Source organism: Eumetopias jubatus, unplaced genomic scaffold (assembly GCF_037043125.1).
Source record: "Eumetopias jubatus isolate StellerSeaLion01/CBP00866 unplaced genomic scaffold, mEumJub1_p1.0 scaffold_16, whole genome shotgun sequence".
NCBI classification, from domain to species: Eukaryota; Metazoa; Chordata; class Mammalia; order Carnivora; family Otariidae; genus Eumetopias; species Eumetopias jubatus.
In genome coordinates, this window is record NW_028274822.1 from 69,654,130 (window position 1) to 69,670,986 (window position 16,857).

Genomic DNA, 16,857 nt, shown 5'->3' on the forward strand with positions numbered 1-16,857 from the left:
ACTTTATTAGCAAAGAGGAGCCAAATGAATTTGTATACACAGGAGTGACATGATCCTACGTATGTCTTAACACTATTATAGCCATGTGGACAATGAGAAGGGGGAGAAAATAAATGCAGGGAGATGAAAGAGAGGAACTTATAAAACTCTGGGGAAAAGATGAGGATTAATCGGGCAGTAACAAAGAAAAGATGAGGGCAAGGGACATGTTGGGGAGCCATACTATGAGCACAGATAAATGAATGATGTGAGGCATGAGAAATGGATAGGCCATGCTTCAGTAAGGCTTCTCACTTAGCTAGGAAAAGTAGGAGGAAATGCAGATCTAAATGTGGGGCAGCTGACAAGTTGTATTTGTAACTTGCTGAGTTTGAGGCGCCTGCAAGGCATTCACATGAAATGCGTGATGAGGCAGCTGCTAATGCAGGCTGCACCATCATTTTGAAACTCAGTGCCTTTTTCTCTTAGACTCTCAATATGGGTTTCTGGACTCAACTCACAGAGGAACCAGATACTGACCAGAGCAAAATTGGCCACAAGATCACTAAGAGGCAACCTGGACACAGAAGACCAGAAGTGGGAGCGCCTGGGTGGCTCAGTCGTTAAGCGTCTGCCTTCAGCTCAGGTCATGATCCCAGGGTCCTGGGATCGAGCCCCACATTGGGCTCCCTGCTCTGCAGGAAGCCCACTTCTCCCTCTCCCACTCTCCCTGCTTGTGTTCCCTCTCTCACTGTGTCTCTCTCTCTCAAATAAATCAATAAAATCTTAAAAAAAAAAAAAAAATAGAAGACCAGAAGTGAGCACTGCAACTTGACACATGGACAGCTAAACAAACAGCCACCCCAGGTGCTGTGGGAGGGCACGAATAGCCAGTTCACAGAAATCATGCTTAAATGAGTTGTAGGTGCCAAAACCATGCCATATGGAAAAAACCATAGGGATATGACTATACAGGAGATACAGGAGTTCTTGCTCAGAGATAAAGATTCTGGATAATAGGGGGGTGCCTGCATCGCTCAGTTGGTTGAGCGGCTGCCTTCAGCTCGGGTCATGATCCTGGGGTCCTGGGATCGAGCCCCACATCGGGCTCCTTGCTCCATGGGAAGCCTGCTTCTCCCTCTCCCCTCCAAAAAAAAAAAAGATTCTGGATAATAGGAAAGGGGATCAAACAAATGTTCCCTTTGACCTGGTGTTATTTTCTCTGAGATAATGTGCTTGTCTTCCCAAGAGCTTCTGTAAAAGTAAATGTGGGCTCTCAGGAAACTAGGAAAAAGAGAGGGGCCTTCCTCTTGATAAAGAGTATCTACAAAAAGCCTTTATCATACTTAATGGTGAGAAACTCAAAATTTTCCCACTAAGATCAGATACAAGGCAGAAATGACCCCTCTCAACTACTCCTTTTCTTTTCAAAGATTTACTTTACTTATTTTAGAGAGAGAGAGAGTGCGAGGGGGAAGGGACAGAATGAGAGGAGAGAGAAACACCAGCAGATTCCGTGCTAAGTGAGGAGCCCAAAGCAGGGCTCAATCTCATGACCAACCATGAAATCAGACCTGAGCTGAAACCAAGAGTTGGACACTCAACAGACTGTGCCACCCAGGTGCCCCTCAACTACTGCTTTTCAACATCATATTAGAAGTTCTAGCTAATGCAACAAGACAAGAAAAAGCAATAAAAGATACAAAGATTGGGAAAAAAGAAGTAAAACTGTCTTTGTTCACAGGTGACACAACTGTCCATGTAGATAACCCCAAAGAACTGACAAAACAAACAAAAAGATTCCTGGAACTAATAAGCAATCCATAGCAAGGTTGAGATGCAAAGTTAATATACAAAAGTTAATTGCTTTCCTATATACCAGTAACGAACAAATGGAATTTGGAATTGAAAGCACAATACCATTTACATTAGCACCCCCAAAAATGAAATACCCAGATATAAATCTAACAAAATATATACAATGTCAATATGAGGAAAACTGCAAAACTCTGATGAACAAAATCAAAGAACTACATAAATGGAGGGATATTCCATTTTCATGGATAGGGAGATTCAATATTGTCAAAATATCAGTTCTTCCAGGGCATCTGGGTGGCTTAGTCAGTGAAGTGTCTGCCTTCGGCTCAAGTCATGATCTCCAGGTCCTGGGATCGAGCCCCACGTCGGGCTCCCTGCTCAGCGGGGAACCTGCTTCTCTTCCCTCTGCCTCTCCCCCTGCTTGTGCTCTGTCTCTCTCTCAAATGAGTAAATAAAATCTTTTTTTAAAAATGTCAGTTCTTCCCAACTTGATCTATAGATTCAAAGCACCCCTAACCAAAATCCCAGCAGGTTATTTTGTGGATTTCAACAAACTGATTCTAAAGTTTACATGAAGAGACAAAAGACCTAGAATAGCCAACACAATATTAAAGGAGAACAAGGTTGGAGGAATGACATTACTGGACTTCAAGACTTACTATAAAGCTACAGTAATCAAGACAAAATTATATTGGTGAAGGAACTGACAGATCAATGGAACAGAAGAGAGGGCCCAGAAACAGACCCATGTAAATACAGCCAATTTATCTTTGACAAAGGAGCAGGGGCAATACAATGAAGCAAAAACAGTCTTTTCAACAAATGGTACAGAAACAACTGGACTTAGACATGCAAAAAAAAAAAAAAGAATCTAGACACAGATCTTACGTTCTTCATAAAAATTAACTCATAATGGACTACTGACCTAAATGTAAAACACAAAACAATAAAACTCCTTGACAATAACATAGGTGAAAACTCAGATGACCTTGGGCTGATACAACACAAAAGCATGATCCACGAAAGAAAAATTTGATGAGCTGGACTTCATTAAAATTAAAAACTTTTGCTTTCCAAAGAAATGTAAAGAGAATGAAAAGACAAGCCACAGAGTGGGAGAAAATATTTGCAAAAGACACATTTGATAAAAGATTGTTATCTGAAATATACGAGGAATTCTTAAAACTCAACAAGAAAACAATCCAATTAAAAAAATGGACAAAAAACACCTCAGCAAAAATATACAGATGGCAAATAAGCATATGAAAAGATGCTCCACATCATGTCATCAGAGAATACAAATTAAAACAACAAGATACCACTACACACCTATTAGAATGACCAAAATCCACATGAAAAACTAATGATGTAATGTATGGTGATTAACAATAAAAAAATAAAAATAAGAAGAAAGTAGATTAGGGCCATGTAGAAAGGCCTTAAATGCCAGGCAAAGGAGACTGGAATCTACTCTTAAAATAGCAAACACCCTATGACTTCATTGATATTTTAAATTTTCCTATAATACTTTGTAGTGCCTGAGATTTTATTAAAAGCCATCTATCAAATCATTAAAAAAAAAAAAAAAGAATGACCAAAATCCAGAACACTATCAACACCAAATGCTGGTAAGGATGTGGAGCAACAGACACTCTCATTCATAGCTATTGGGATTGCACAAGAGTACAGCCACTCTGGAAGACAGTTTGGCAGTTTCTTACAAAACTAAACATAGTCTTATCATATGATCCAGCAATTGCAATCCTTGGTATTTATCCAAAGGAGCTGAAAACTTAGGTCCATACAAAAACCTGCACATGGAAATTTATAGCAGTTTTATTCATAACTGCCAAAATTTGGAAGCAACCAAGATGTCCCTCTTAGAAATGGATAAATTGTACATCCAGACGATGGAATGTTATTCAGCACTAAAAAGAAATGAGCTATCGCCAAACTATGGGAAGAGCCAAGATGTCCATCAACAGATGAATGGATAAAGAAGATGTGCCATATATATATCTATGTACACACACACAATGGAATATTATACAGCCATAAAAAACCCGAAATCTTGCCATTTGCAACAACGTGGATAGAACTAGAGGGTATTATGCTAAGCGAAATAGGTCAATCAAAGAAAGACAAGTATCATATGATCTCACTTATGTGAGGAACTCTTAATCTCAGGAAACAAACTGAGGGTTGCTGGAGTGGTGGGGGTGGGAGGGATGGGGTGGCTGGATGGTGATGGACATTGGGGAGGGTATGTGCTATGGTGAACGCTGTGAACTGTGTAAGACTGATGAATCACAGACCTGTACCTCTGAAATAATACATTATATGTTAAAAAAAAAAAAGATAGTAGGAAGGGAAAAATGAAGGGGGGAAATGGGAGGGGGAGACAAACCATGAGAGACTATGGAGTCTGAGAAAGAAACTGAGGGTTTTAGAGGGAAGCGGGTGAGGGGATGGGTTAGCCCAGTGATGGGTATTAAGGAGGGCATGTATTGAATGGAGCATTGGGTGTTATACGAAAACAATGAATCATGGAACACTACATGAAAAACTAATGATGTGGGGCGCCTGGGTGGCTCAGTCGTTAAGCATTTGCCTTCGGCTAAGTCATGATCCCAGGGTCCTGGGATTGAGCCCCGCATCAGGCTCCCTGCTCCACGGGAAGCCTGCTTCCCCCCTCACTCCCCCCGTTTGTGTTCCCTCTCTCACTGTGTCTCTCTCTGTCAAATAAATAAAATCTTTAAAAAAAAAAACCAAAAAACTAATGATGTAATGTATGGTGACTAACATAAAAAAAAAAAAAAGAAAGAAATGAGCTATGTATCAAACCATAAACGATACGAAGGGACCAGGCGCCTGGGTGGCTCAGTTGATTAAGTGACTGCCTTCGGCTCAGGTCATGATCCTGGAGTCCCTGGATCGAGTCCCGCATCGGGCATCGGGCTCCATGCTCAGCAGGGAGTCTGCTTCTCCTTCTGACCCTCCCCCCTCTCATGTGCTTTCTCTCTCTCTCTCAAATAAATAAAATCTTAAAAAAAAAAAGATATGAAGGGACCTTAACTGCATATTACTAAGTAAAAGAAGCCAATCTGAAAGGGCTATATACTATATGACTTCAATTACATGACATTCTGGAAAAGGAAAAACTATGAAGATAGTAAAAAGTTGCTGGGGGTGAGGGTAGATGGGCGTCTGGATGGGTGCCCAGGTGGTGCAGTCGGTTGAACGTCCAACTCTTGGTTTCTGCTCAGGCCACAATCTTGGGGTCATGGGATCAAGCCCTGCATTGGGCTCCACACTCTGCATACAGTCAGCTTGAGATTCTCTCTCCCTCTCCTTCTGCCCCTCCCACTCATGCTCTCTCTCTCTCTCTAATAAATAAATCTTTAAAACAAAAAAAAAAGTTGCCGGGGGAGGAGATGAGCTAAACAGGGAGAGCACAAGATTTTTAGAGCAGCGAAAATACTCTGTATGATACCATAATGGATACATGTCCATAGAAGGTACAATACTGAGAGTGAACCCTAGTGTAAACTATGGACTTTAAGTGAGTATGATGTGTTGATGTGGATTCACTGTAACAGATGTACCACTCTGGTGAGGGATGTTAATAGTGGGAGAGACTAAGCATGCATGGGGGGAGAGATACAATCACTGTATCTTCCCCTTAATTTTGTGCTATGAACCTAACTAAAACTGCTCTCAAAAAATTAAGTCTTCATAAAAGAAAATCAAATAAATGAAGGCATTTTCTTTAGACATGTACTTCCTTGTCTCACCATGCTTCTCGGCTCTAATGTACTTGGCCCTCATCTCCTGCTGCTGATGCACATAGGTCCTCCAGGTCTGGAACATCAGGTTGTACAAGTAATATCTGAGGAGGCAAAAAAAAAAAAAGGAAATGGCATTTCTTTCTTTCTTTCCTTTTTTTTTTTTTAAAGATTTTATTTACTTATTTGACAGAGAGAGAGAGCAAGAAAGAGAGAGTGAGCTCACAAGCAGGGAGAGTGGCAAGTAGAGGGAGAGGGAGAAGCAGGCTCCCCACTTGGGCAGAGAGCCCGATGTGGGGCTCGATCCCAGGACCCCGAGATCATGACCCGAGCCGAAGGCAGTTGCTTAACCAACTGAGACACCCAGGTGCCCCTACTTTATTTTTTAAGGTTTATTTATTTATTGGGGCGCCTGGGTAGCTCAGTCAGTTAAGTGTCTGCCTTCGGCTAGGGTCATGATCCCAGTGTCCTGGGATCGAGCCCCGCATTGGGCTCCGTGTTCAGTGGGGAGCCTGCTTCTCCCTCTCCCTGTCTGCCTACTTTGTGATCTCTCTCTGTCAAATAAATAAAATCTTTAAAAATAAATAAATAAAATTTATTTATTTATAATCTCTACACCCAACGTGGGGCTTGAATTCACAAACCAGAGATCGAGTCACATGCTCCACAGACTGAGCCAGTCAGGTGCCCCAAATGGCATTTCTTTAAACCAAAAAAACTCCTAATTCAATATAACTAGTCCATTCTGTACTCAGAAATTAACATGGATGCTGATACAAAAAAATCATATCTTAAGCTAAAATCTTATTTCACATAGTCACAGTGAAATCTACTCTCCTTGATGGAGAGTCATTCTCCTCACTTTACAGTACCATTAAGGAAAAATAGGCTTGAATTACCTGAGAATAACTTCACCTTCAGCATTCACAGAGCTGTGACATTTGGAGTGACAGTCATATCTTTATCACCTTAATCATCCACATTATGTAAAACATTACCTCTCCTCTGCACTAAACATGGTCAATGACACCTTTCCTTTGTCTTTTCCTTCTCAATACATACACTATACACATTAAGACTGTCAGTCCCTCCGTATTTTCACTATCCTATTTCCTAAGACTTGATTTCATACTCTACAAGCTTATTAAAATGATTCAACAGTCTTTATCTTATCTGAAATATCCACAAATCAGAAACCCTGACCCAAAGAACCTAAATAAAGAAGTGATTATGAGAGTAAATGCTATTTTTAAAAGATACACTGTGTAAGATACATTAATTTTTTTATTGTATAAAAAAGGTATAAAATGTGTATTTGATATAATTCCAATTTTTACTTTTTCCTCTACTTATCACTGGGAGTACTAATGTCAAGATTTAGTTTTTTCTCTATTTCTATTTTCTTAATGTCCCATATTGGGCATATATTTTCTCCTATAATGAATAAAAATTAAAACCTATTATTTTAAAAAAACAGAACACTCTCAGAATTAGAAATTATACAGAAGTGAGAGTCAGTGAGAAAACCCTATTCATATCATTAATATGACCAATACATAACGGTTACTTAAAGAGGTGTCTCTATGTGTGTGTGTCCACATGCACATGTGCTTGGGTTTAATTTAGGACTTTGATCTTACTTATTCTAAAAAGAATTTGAAGAAAAACAGAATAGGATTCAAAACTCTTCTCTAAATCAATGTGATCCATCACATTAACAGAATGAAAGAAAAGAATCACAGGGTCACCTCAAAAGACACAGAAAAAGCATTTGACAAAACTCAACAACCACTCATGATAATGACATTTAACAAATTACGGATAGACCAAACATATCTCAATATAATAAAGGCCATATATGACAAGCCTACAGCTAACATCATACGCAAAGAAGAAAGGCTGAGAGCTTTTCCTCTAAGATCAGGAACAATACAAAAGTGTCCACTCTTACCACTCCTATTCAACATAATACTGGAAGTCCTAGTCAAAGCAATCAGGCAAGAAAAACAAACAAAAGGCATCAGAATGGGAAATTGTGAAAAGTGAAAAGTGAAATTGTCTCTATTTGTAAGTGACATGATTTTATACATAGAAAATCCTACAGACTCAGCCCCAAAACTATTATATTTAATAAAAAATTCAGTCAACTTTGCAGGATACAAAATCAACACACAGAAATCAGTAGCATTTCCATATACAAACAGTGAACTATCTGAAAAACAAATAAATCAATTCCATTTACAACAGCATCAAAAACAATAAAATATTCTATAATAAATTTAACGGAGGTAAAAGATCTCTATTCTGGAAACTACACAACACTGACAAAAGAAATCGAAGACACAAATAAATGGAAAGTTATCCCACATTCATGAATTGGAAGATTAATTATTAAAATGTTACTAAATTATGTAACTTAATTACATAATTAAATGTTAATTAATATTACTAAAATATTATTAAAACAATACTACCAAAAGCCATCTATAGATTCAATGTAAGCCCTATCAAGATTCCAATGGCATTTTCTACAGTAGAACAATCCTAAAATTTCCATGGACCCACAAAAGACCCAAAATATCCAAAGCAATTCTGAGAAAGAAGAACAAAGCAGGAGGCATCACACTTCCTGATTTAAAGCTATACTATAAAGCTATATTAGTCAAAGCAGTATGTACTGGCATAAAAACACACCAGTGAGGGATGTCTGGGGGGCTCAATCAGTTAAGCGTCTGCTTTCAGCTCAGGTCGTGATCCCAGGATTCTGGGATTGAGTCCTGCATCGGGCTCCCTGCTCAGCAGGGAGCCTGCTTCTCCCTCCGCCTGCTGTTCTCTCACTGTCTCTCTGACAAAAAAACAAAATAAAATCTTAAAAAAAAAAATCTTACTTTATTAAAAAAAAAAAAAAAAAGAAAAACACACCAATGGACAGGAACAAACCCAAGTATATATGGTCAACTAATATTTGACAAAGGAGCCAAGACTACTCAATGGAGAAATGACAATCTCCTTGAAAAATGGTGCTGGGAAAATTCAATATTCACGTGTAAAAGAATGATACTAGACCCCATCTTAAACCACTCACAAAAATTAACTCGCAGTGGATTAAAGACTTAAATGTAAGACCTGAAACCATGAAACTCCTAAAAGAAAAAACAGGAAGAGCTCCTTCACATGGGTCTTAGCAATGATTTTTTTGAAATGACACCTAAAGCACAAGCAACAAAACAGAACATAAACAAATGGGACTACACCAAACCAAAAAACTTCTGCACAGCAAAAGAAACAATCAACAAAGTGAAAAGGATAATCTATGGAATGGGAAAAAAATATCTGCAAACCATATATTTGATAAAGGGTTAATATCCAAAATATATAAAGAACTCATACCACTCGATGGCAAAAAAAAAAACAAACCCAAATAATTCAATTAAAAAATAGGCAAAGAAACTGAATAGACATTTTTCCAAAGAAAATATATGAAAGGCCAACAGGTTCATTAAAAGATGTTCAACATCACTAGTCATTAGGGAAATGTAAATCAAAACCACAATGAGCTATCACCTCACACCTGTTAGCATGACCATCATCAAAAAGATAAGAGATATCAAATGCTGGTGTGAATGTAGAGAAAGGGACCCTTGTGCACTGTTGATGGGACTGTAAATTGCTACAGCTACTATGGAAAACAGTACGGAGGATCCACAAAAAATTAAAAGTAAAACTACCAAAGATCTCTATTCTGAAAACTTCAATTTTCACTTCTGGGAAAATACCCAATGTAAATGAAAACACTAACTTGAAAAGATATTTGTACCCCTATGTTCCCAGCAGCACTATTTACAACAGCCAAGACATGGAAACAACCTAAGTGTCCATGGATGGGTGAATGGATAAAGTTGTGGCAGATTTATACAATGGGATAAAAAGCAAAGAAATCCTGCCATTTGTGGCAGCATGGATGAACCCTGAAGGCATTATACTGAGTGATTAAGTCAGACAAAGACAAATACTGCATGATCTTACTCATATGTGGAATCTAAGAGCAAACACAAAAAACTCATAGAAAAGGATCAGATTTGTGTTTACGGGAGGCAGGGGTGGGAGAGGGAATTGGAGGAAAGTGGTCAAAAGGTACAAACATCTAATTATAAAATAGAGAAGTACTGGAGATGATATGTACAACATGATGCCTATAGTTACCACTACCGTATGATATGTATGAAAGTTGTTAAGAGAATAAATCCTAAGACTTACCATTATATCTAAAAAAAAAAAAAAAAAAGTTTTTTTTTTATTTTATTTATTTCAGAGAAAGACAAAGGGAACATGAGTGGGGGGAGGGGCAGGAGAGGGGACAGACTCCCTGCTGAGTGGGAAGCCCAATGCAGGTCAGATCCCAGGACCCTGATATCATGACCTGAGCTTAACCAACTGAGCCACCCAGCTTCTTTTTTTCCCATTTCTTTTTATCTGTAGGAGATGATGGACGTTAACTAAACTTACCATGGTAATCATTTTACAAGTCAAACCTTTATGCTGTACATCAAAGACTCATACAGTGATATATGTCAATTATATCTCAATAAAACTGGGGGCAAAAAACTTTTGTCTTTTGGGGTGCCTGGGTGGCTCAATCAGTTGAGCGTCCAACTCTTGACTTTGACTCAGGTCATGATCTCAGGGTCATGGGATGGGGCCCCATGTCAGGCTCCCTGATCAGTGGGGAGTCTGCTTGAGATTCCCTCTCTCTCTGCCCCTCCCCCTGCTCACACTTTATCTCTCTCCCTCAAATAAATAAGTGAATCTTTGGAAAACAAACAAACAACAAAAATACTTTCTTCTTTTGACCAGAAACGTGCTAACAAGTAACTATTTAATAATGTGTATCAGTAAAATTAAATATAACATGAAACCTGACCTGTAGTGACAGTCTGCTCGAACACAGAGTTTCCACTCTCGCTGGAAAACCCACCACTCTTCTTTCCATTCTTCAAAGACCTTCCGAAGTATTCTTTGCTCATAGTAAAACCTTCAGCAATGAACAAAAATCAGAGAGAGCTGTGATGATGTGGGAGCTGATATTTATTTCCAAATTAGTTTCATATTGCCTTTATTTTCTCATAGAAAAGCGTGGCTCATTTTTGTTTTTAAGATTTTATTTATTTGACAAAGAGAGACACAGCGAGAGAGGGAACACAAGCGGGAGGAGTGGGGGAGGGAGAAGCAGGCTTCCCACCGAGCAGGACTGCTTAACTGACTGAGCTACCCAGGTGTCCCCTTAGCTAGTTTGGTATACTGGAAACCTTTTCAGGCTTTTAATATGTATATCCATTTATATATGTACACACAGTGCATGCATATACACGTAGATAAGTTTTTACGTATGTATACAAATATGTGTGCATACATTACTATACATATGTAAATATATTTAAATTGAGTATGTATTATGTTAATTCCAACATGGGTAGTGGAAATACAAAAAAAGTAATTTTTAAAAATGGTGTCATACATACTATGAGGTAGCTTTATCTTTTTACCTAACACCTTCTCTGGAACATCTCTCCATTTCAGTATCACTTAGCTCTACTTCATAAAAAAAGACTAGGTGGCATTGATTGAATTTAACCTATCCCCTTTTGAGGGGCATTTGTTGTAATTTTCTCTCTCTCTTTTTTATTATGAACAACAGTGAAGTGAATTTCCTCATGTATATTTTTGCTGGCTAGTCTTTTAGAAACCATGAGTGCTGAGAAGAACATGTTAGTAACCTGCAGAACCATGAATAGAAATTCAAAGCGACTGGCAGGCACAGAGTTCTTGAGTTATCAGTCACCTTGAACAGTGCCTGTTAGCATCAACACAATCTGCCATTGCTCTTGTTTTCTTTATATCACCTTTGGCCCCTCTTTATTTCCTCTACCTACCTTTGGCTGTTTTTATAACTCCTCTGACCAGATTTCAGTTAAACTAATATGCTCTGTTCCTCTAAGTACTAGGAATACCATTAGGCATTTGCTTATAATTTTTAATCTTCTGTATATGTAAATGGGAAGTGTAGCTACCACTTTTTACTAATCAAAAATATTTTTAGTCTGATGAAGGGAAAACAAAACTGGAGAATAATTCTCAACTTGCTTATGGTATTTGGAAAGTCAGATTTTGAATTTTACTTTAACCTCTTTAATTGGTATAGCATAACATTTTTTAGCTTTCTTTCTAATTTAAGTAGTTCTGATCTGAAAAATATGTTTTTATTCTCTTCTGGTGTTGTCAAATAATGAGCCACGGGGGCACCTGGGTGGCTCAGTCATTAAGCGTCTGCCTTCAGCTTGGGTCATGATCCCAGGGTCCTGGGATCGAGCCCCGCATCAGGCTCCCTGCTGAGCAGGGAGCCTGCTTTTCCCTCTCCCTCTGCTTGCTGTTCCCTCTGCTTGTGCTGTCAAATAAATAAAATCTTAAAAAAATTTTTTTTTAGATGTTAGAGAGCAGGCAGGCGAGTGGCAACTGAACCAACAGATCAGAGAAAACAGAGGAACAACTAAGGGTCCTATGCTGAGGGTATCAAGGAGCAACCAGATGGTGGCACAGACATCAGAAAGGCGGGGAACATGAGGCATCAGGAACAGGGGAACCCCGGCTGGAGATGAAAACATAGGATTGTTGGCAAGCTTGGGCATAAGCAGTTAGGTCCCTAGGTCCTGTTATTCACCCAAGCAGAGACTCAGGTTTCTCTCTGGAGAGGCTGAACAGAGGGCCACTGGACTGCAGGATACCAGGCAGAGCTCTGGAGAGGGTCTTCAACAGAGTCCACATACTCAACAGTGAGACCCCCCCATTCCCTCTCCTCTGCCTACAGCCAAGCTTATAACCACCACCACCCACCTCCAAGCCGCTCAATCCTAGAAAGAGTTTGGAGGATTGTTCTCCTCTGGGGAAAACTGATCAACCTAAGGGAAAGGCTTTTATTATTATTTTTTAAAGATTTTATTTATTTGAGAGAGAGTACACAAGCAGGGGGAGTGGCAGAGGGAGAGAGAGCAGCAGACTCCCCGCTGAGCAGGGAGCCTGATGCAGGGCTTGATCCCAGCACTTTGGGATCGTGACTAAGCCCAAGCAGACGCTTAACCTACTGAGCCACTCAGGTGCCCCCTGGGAAAAGGCTTTTAGATACTGACAGCTGGAGGTTCCCCAGTGAAACTGTCTGGTCTCTGCCTCAAAACCAAACTAAAGCTTTCAATTTACAAGTCCCTGTGCATACATAGAAAAGCTTCCAAAATCAGCATTTTAGTGCCTAACTCTTAAATATGAACAGACAATAAAAAGATCTTTTCACATTTAGGGAAAGGTTCCCATATGAGACAGTGACCAAAAGCAGAGAGAAAAAGGCGGCTAAGAAACAGACAATATAAGCAAAAATCTTAAAAACAAATTGCTACATTAACCTAAAAAAATTATGATATAGTGACCTTAACGAAAACAATTTTGGTGGAGGAGTAGAATCTAAAGACTAGTGGGATGGATTTAAGAGAGACTACAACATGTGTTGGAGATAGAGTATGGCCAGGGGAGTTGATGTAAAGGGGAGCGAAGAGATGGAGTGCTAGCTGCAGGAGGACGTATGGTCAAAGAGATATTTTTCAGCGTGAGAGAAATAAGGGTATATGCTGGTGCAAATGATCCAGTAAATGGCAAAAAACTGATGCAGAAAAGAGAAAAAAAACTGCTAGAGTAATACCCTTGAGTAGGCACAAAGGAAACAGTGCAAAAGCCAAGGATTTTGCCGCAGATGAGAGCAAGGACAGTTCACCTGCCTAATGGCAGAGAAAGCAGCTTGCACGCTGACACATGTTGGCGGTGCGTGGATGTCAGGGAGGGAGCCTATGCAGGTTTCCTCTGTTTCTTTTTTTTTTTTAAGACTTTATTTATTTATTTGAGAGACAGAGTGAGAGAGAAAGCACACGAGCAGGGGCAGAGGGAGAGGGAGAAGCAGACTCCCCGCTGAACAGGAAGCCCGATGCTGGGCTCCATCCCAGGACCCTGAGATCATGACCTGAGTAGAAGGTAGACGCTTAACCAACTGAGCCACCCAGGTGCCCCTCTTCTGTTGTTTCTATCAAGAAAATAGGAAGCAAGGCCATTAACTAAGAATGAGGAAGAAATCTTGATGAATTAAATACTGTAGAAAGACCTGACTGCTTTACCTACTTCTCAAGTTAACCAAAAAAACTTTGTTCAGATCTTCTCTTCAGGAAAATAGGTGACTACCTCATATTTAAGACTACCTTATATATGGACATATACTGCATTATTTTTGCCCTACTAATTCGATGGTCATTTTGACTCAGTTTACTAATGATAAAACAATGCCATTTTATAAAAGTTAAAACAATCTCCAAGAACATAAAGGCATTATTCTGCATTTTCTGGTATGAATTAATTCTCCTCTAATATTCCTAAAAGTGAGGAATAAATAACATGAAAAAAGTCCAAAACAAACAAAAAAGCCAACATCAATATGTCTAATCTTCCCCAAAGTAACAAACAACCCACTTGATTTAAAAAGAGATCACAACTTGGGGGAAAAAAAAAATCCTAAATTTCTAAGTCAACACAGTATCAGAATTCTAATTCCGGTAGATGCTTAGAGAATAAGCAGTATTCTTATTCTCTCATTTTACAATTTGAGAAACTCAGGCCCAGAACCATAACTTATCCCAAGATCAAACAATTAGCTAGGGTCTGGGCTAGGACCAAAACGCAGGTCTCTGAAATTCCAGTCCAGTCACCTTTCCTCCAGACCCTGCTACCAGTCAAGAGCAAAGAAAGTAAAGATTATAAGGGGATGATTTTAAAGCAGTATGGCAGACATCGGTCACCGGCTAACCCAACACCCACTGTCAGGCCTCGGCCTCCTCACGGGCACCTGCTGCAGAGGCGGCTGGGATTCCCAGCCTCCTCTGTGGCAAAAGGCAGTCAGTGACACAGCTCTGGACAATGAGGCAGAGCAGAATGCAGCTGAGGGTTTCCAGTAAAGTTTTGTTTCCCTAAGTAAAAGACAGATATGACACCACGCTTCCCTACTCCTTCCTGTGTAAAACAGAGAACAGTCGTTTTGCAACTATGCAGTGTCATCTCTGAGGACAAATGGACATATGTTAAAAAAGGTGAACTCGGAAGGTACTGAAAGTCTGAGTCTTTGATGGCCTCCCTGAACAGCTAAACTAAGACCAACCTCCAAACTGCTTATGAGAAAAAGCAAATCCCAATTTGTTAAAGCCACTGTCAGACTTTCTCTTACTTAGAGTCAAATGCATTTCTAATATAATCAGCATTTCCCAAATATTGGGACTATAAATGGGTATTACTTAGACATTTCTAGTTAAATATGGGTCAAATATTAAGTTAAATAAAATTAAGTAGGAAAAGAACTTGGAGAAGATAGTGGAGGGGACAACATAGTTTTCCAGTCTCTGAATCCCCATAAAACACACACGGCAACCATGTAGTAAAACCAAAAATTCATGTATCAATTACAACAAAACCATGGGGCAAGGTATCCCCATGAAACCAAATGCAAGCAGGTGAAGACAAACCATCCACAGTCAAAAGACCTGCATGGTATTAACATTTCTACAGGAGGAAGGAGCAATGAGGGTGGCATCTAAGGAACCTGAGAATGGGAAAACCCCAAAACAGCCAATAAGTAGTCACTGCAAAGTGCAGAGATCCCATCTGAGACTAGAAGCTGAATCTGAGAGGAGTTTTCTCCTTTCCACTACCAGGGCTAATACAGACAGATTTGAAACAGTTGGAGCAGTCCTGCCCCTAGTCTCAGAACCAACATGCCAGGTTCCCTTTTAGGCCAGAGCTTCAAAATGAGGAAAAACTGCTAGGAGAATAAAAATTGAGCAGGAGATGGACAAGAGAGACAAGGAAAGAGAGAATCAGACGAAGTATTTTAGGGGAATAGAACCAGGATATCCCATAGAGCAAGCTGCCATATTTTTTTAATACTACAAATGAGACAGAAGTGGGAGCTCTGTAAAATAGAAAGTTAACTGATCTTGCCTCGCTCTAAAAAGTTCAGAAAGATCAATTCCACATAAAAATGAGCAACAAGGGACACCTGGGTGGCTCAGTCGTTAAGCATCTGCCTTCAGCTCAGGTCATGATCTCAGGGTCCTGGGATGAAATCCCACACCGGGCTCCCTGCTTAGTGAGGAGTCCGCTTCTACCTCTCTGCCTGCCTGCCACTCCCCCTGCTTGTGCTCACTCTCTGTGTCAAATAAATAAATAAAATCTTTAAAAAAAAATGAACAACAAAATATTTGAAGTCAGATCCTATACAAAGTTATTGTATGGAAAAGGAAAAGGAGAATAATATGCCTATAAAGTATGCCAGAAAGATGTGTCCATAAAACAAAGCAAAAATACAAACCCTGTCACCTATTATCTCACAATGAGCTAAAAGACTTTAGAAAATAAATCCAGGGACGCCCAGGTGGCTCAGTCGGTTAAGAGTCTGCATTCGGCCGGGGTCATGATCCCGGGGTCCTGGGATCGAGTCCAGCATTGGGCTCCTTGCTCAGCGGGAAGTCTGCTTCTCCCTCTGCCTGCCGCTCCCTCCTGCTTGTGCTCTCTCTCATGCGCTCTGACAAATAAATAAAATCTTTTAAAAAAAGAAAAATCCACACCCAGCCATATCATATTAAAACTTTGAAAAATAAGATAATGAATCTTCAAAACAGCAATAATTAGACTAACGACTTACAAATGGAAGTGTTAAGACAATGAAATATCTTCAAAATGCTGGGGAAAAAACTGGCAACCTAGATTTCTCTATGCAGTGAAATATCCTTCAAAAACAAAAGTGAAATAAAAACATTTTTTGACAAAATCTGAGAGAATTCATCACAAGCAGATCTATTCTAAAACAAATGATCAGGATGTTCCAGTGACAGAAGGAAAATAATCATAGATGGAAACCTGGAGACATAGGGGGGAAGAAAAGAACAGGAAGGGTAAATATGTGAATAAATCTAAATGAATATTAGCTGTATAAAACAAGAAAAAATAAATGTTTTGCAGATTTTAAAATATAAACCGAACTAAAATACCTTACAATAAGGGCATATAAGTGGGGAGGGGGACAGACAGAGTTAAAAGTGTTCTAAGGACCTTGCCTTGTTTGGGAAGAGGGCAAAAGGGCCAATAACATTAGACTCTGATAAACTAAAGATATGTATTATATTCTTTAGGGCAATCACTA

The 16,857-nt window shown here is 39.4% G+C and overlaps 1 protein-coding gene across 2 annotated transcripts in view; it reads right to left on the reverse strand.

The window, feature by feature from the left end:
* The window catches only part of SFI1 (SFI1 centrin binding protein), a 94,207-nt gene that overhangs the window by 55,690 nt on the left and 21,660 nt on the right, over positions 1-16,857 (reverse strand). For both annotated transcript variants that reach the window (XM_028124710.2, XM_088019288.1), the window contains 2 exons: positions 10,504-10,614; positions 5,592-5,686 (listed from right to left, as the gene is read on the reverse strand). In XM_028124710.2, coding sequence (XP_027980511.2) covers positions 5,592-5,686; positions 10,504-10,614 — 206 coding nt within the window. The remainder of the gene's footprint in view (positions 1-5,591; positions 5,687-10,503; positions 10,615-16,857) is intronic.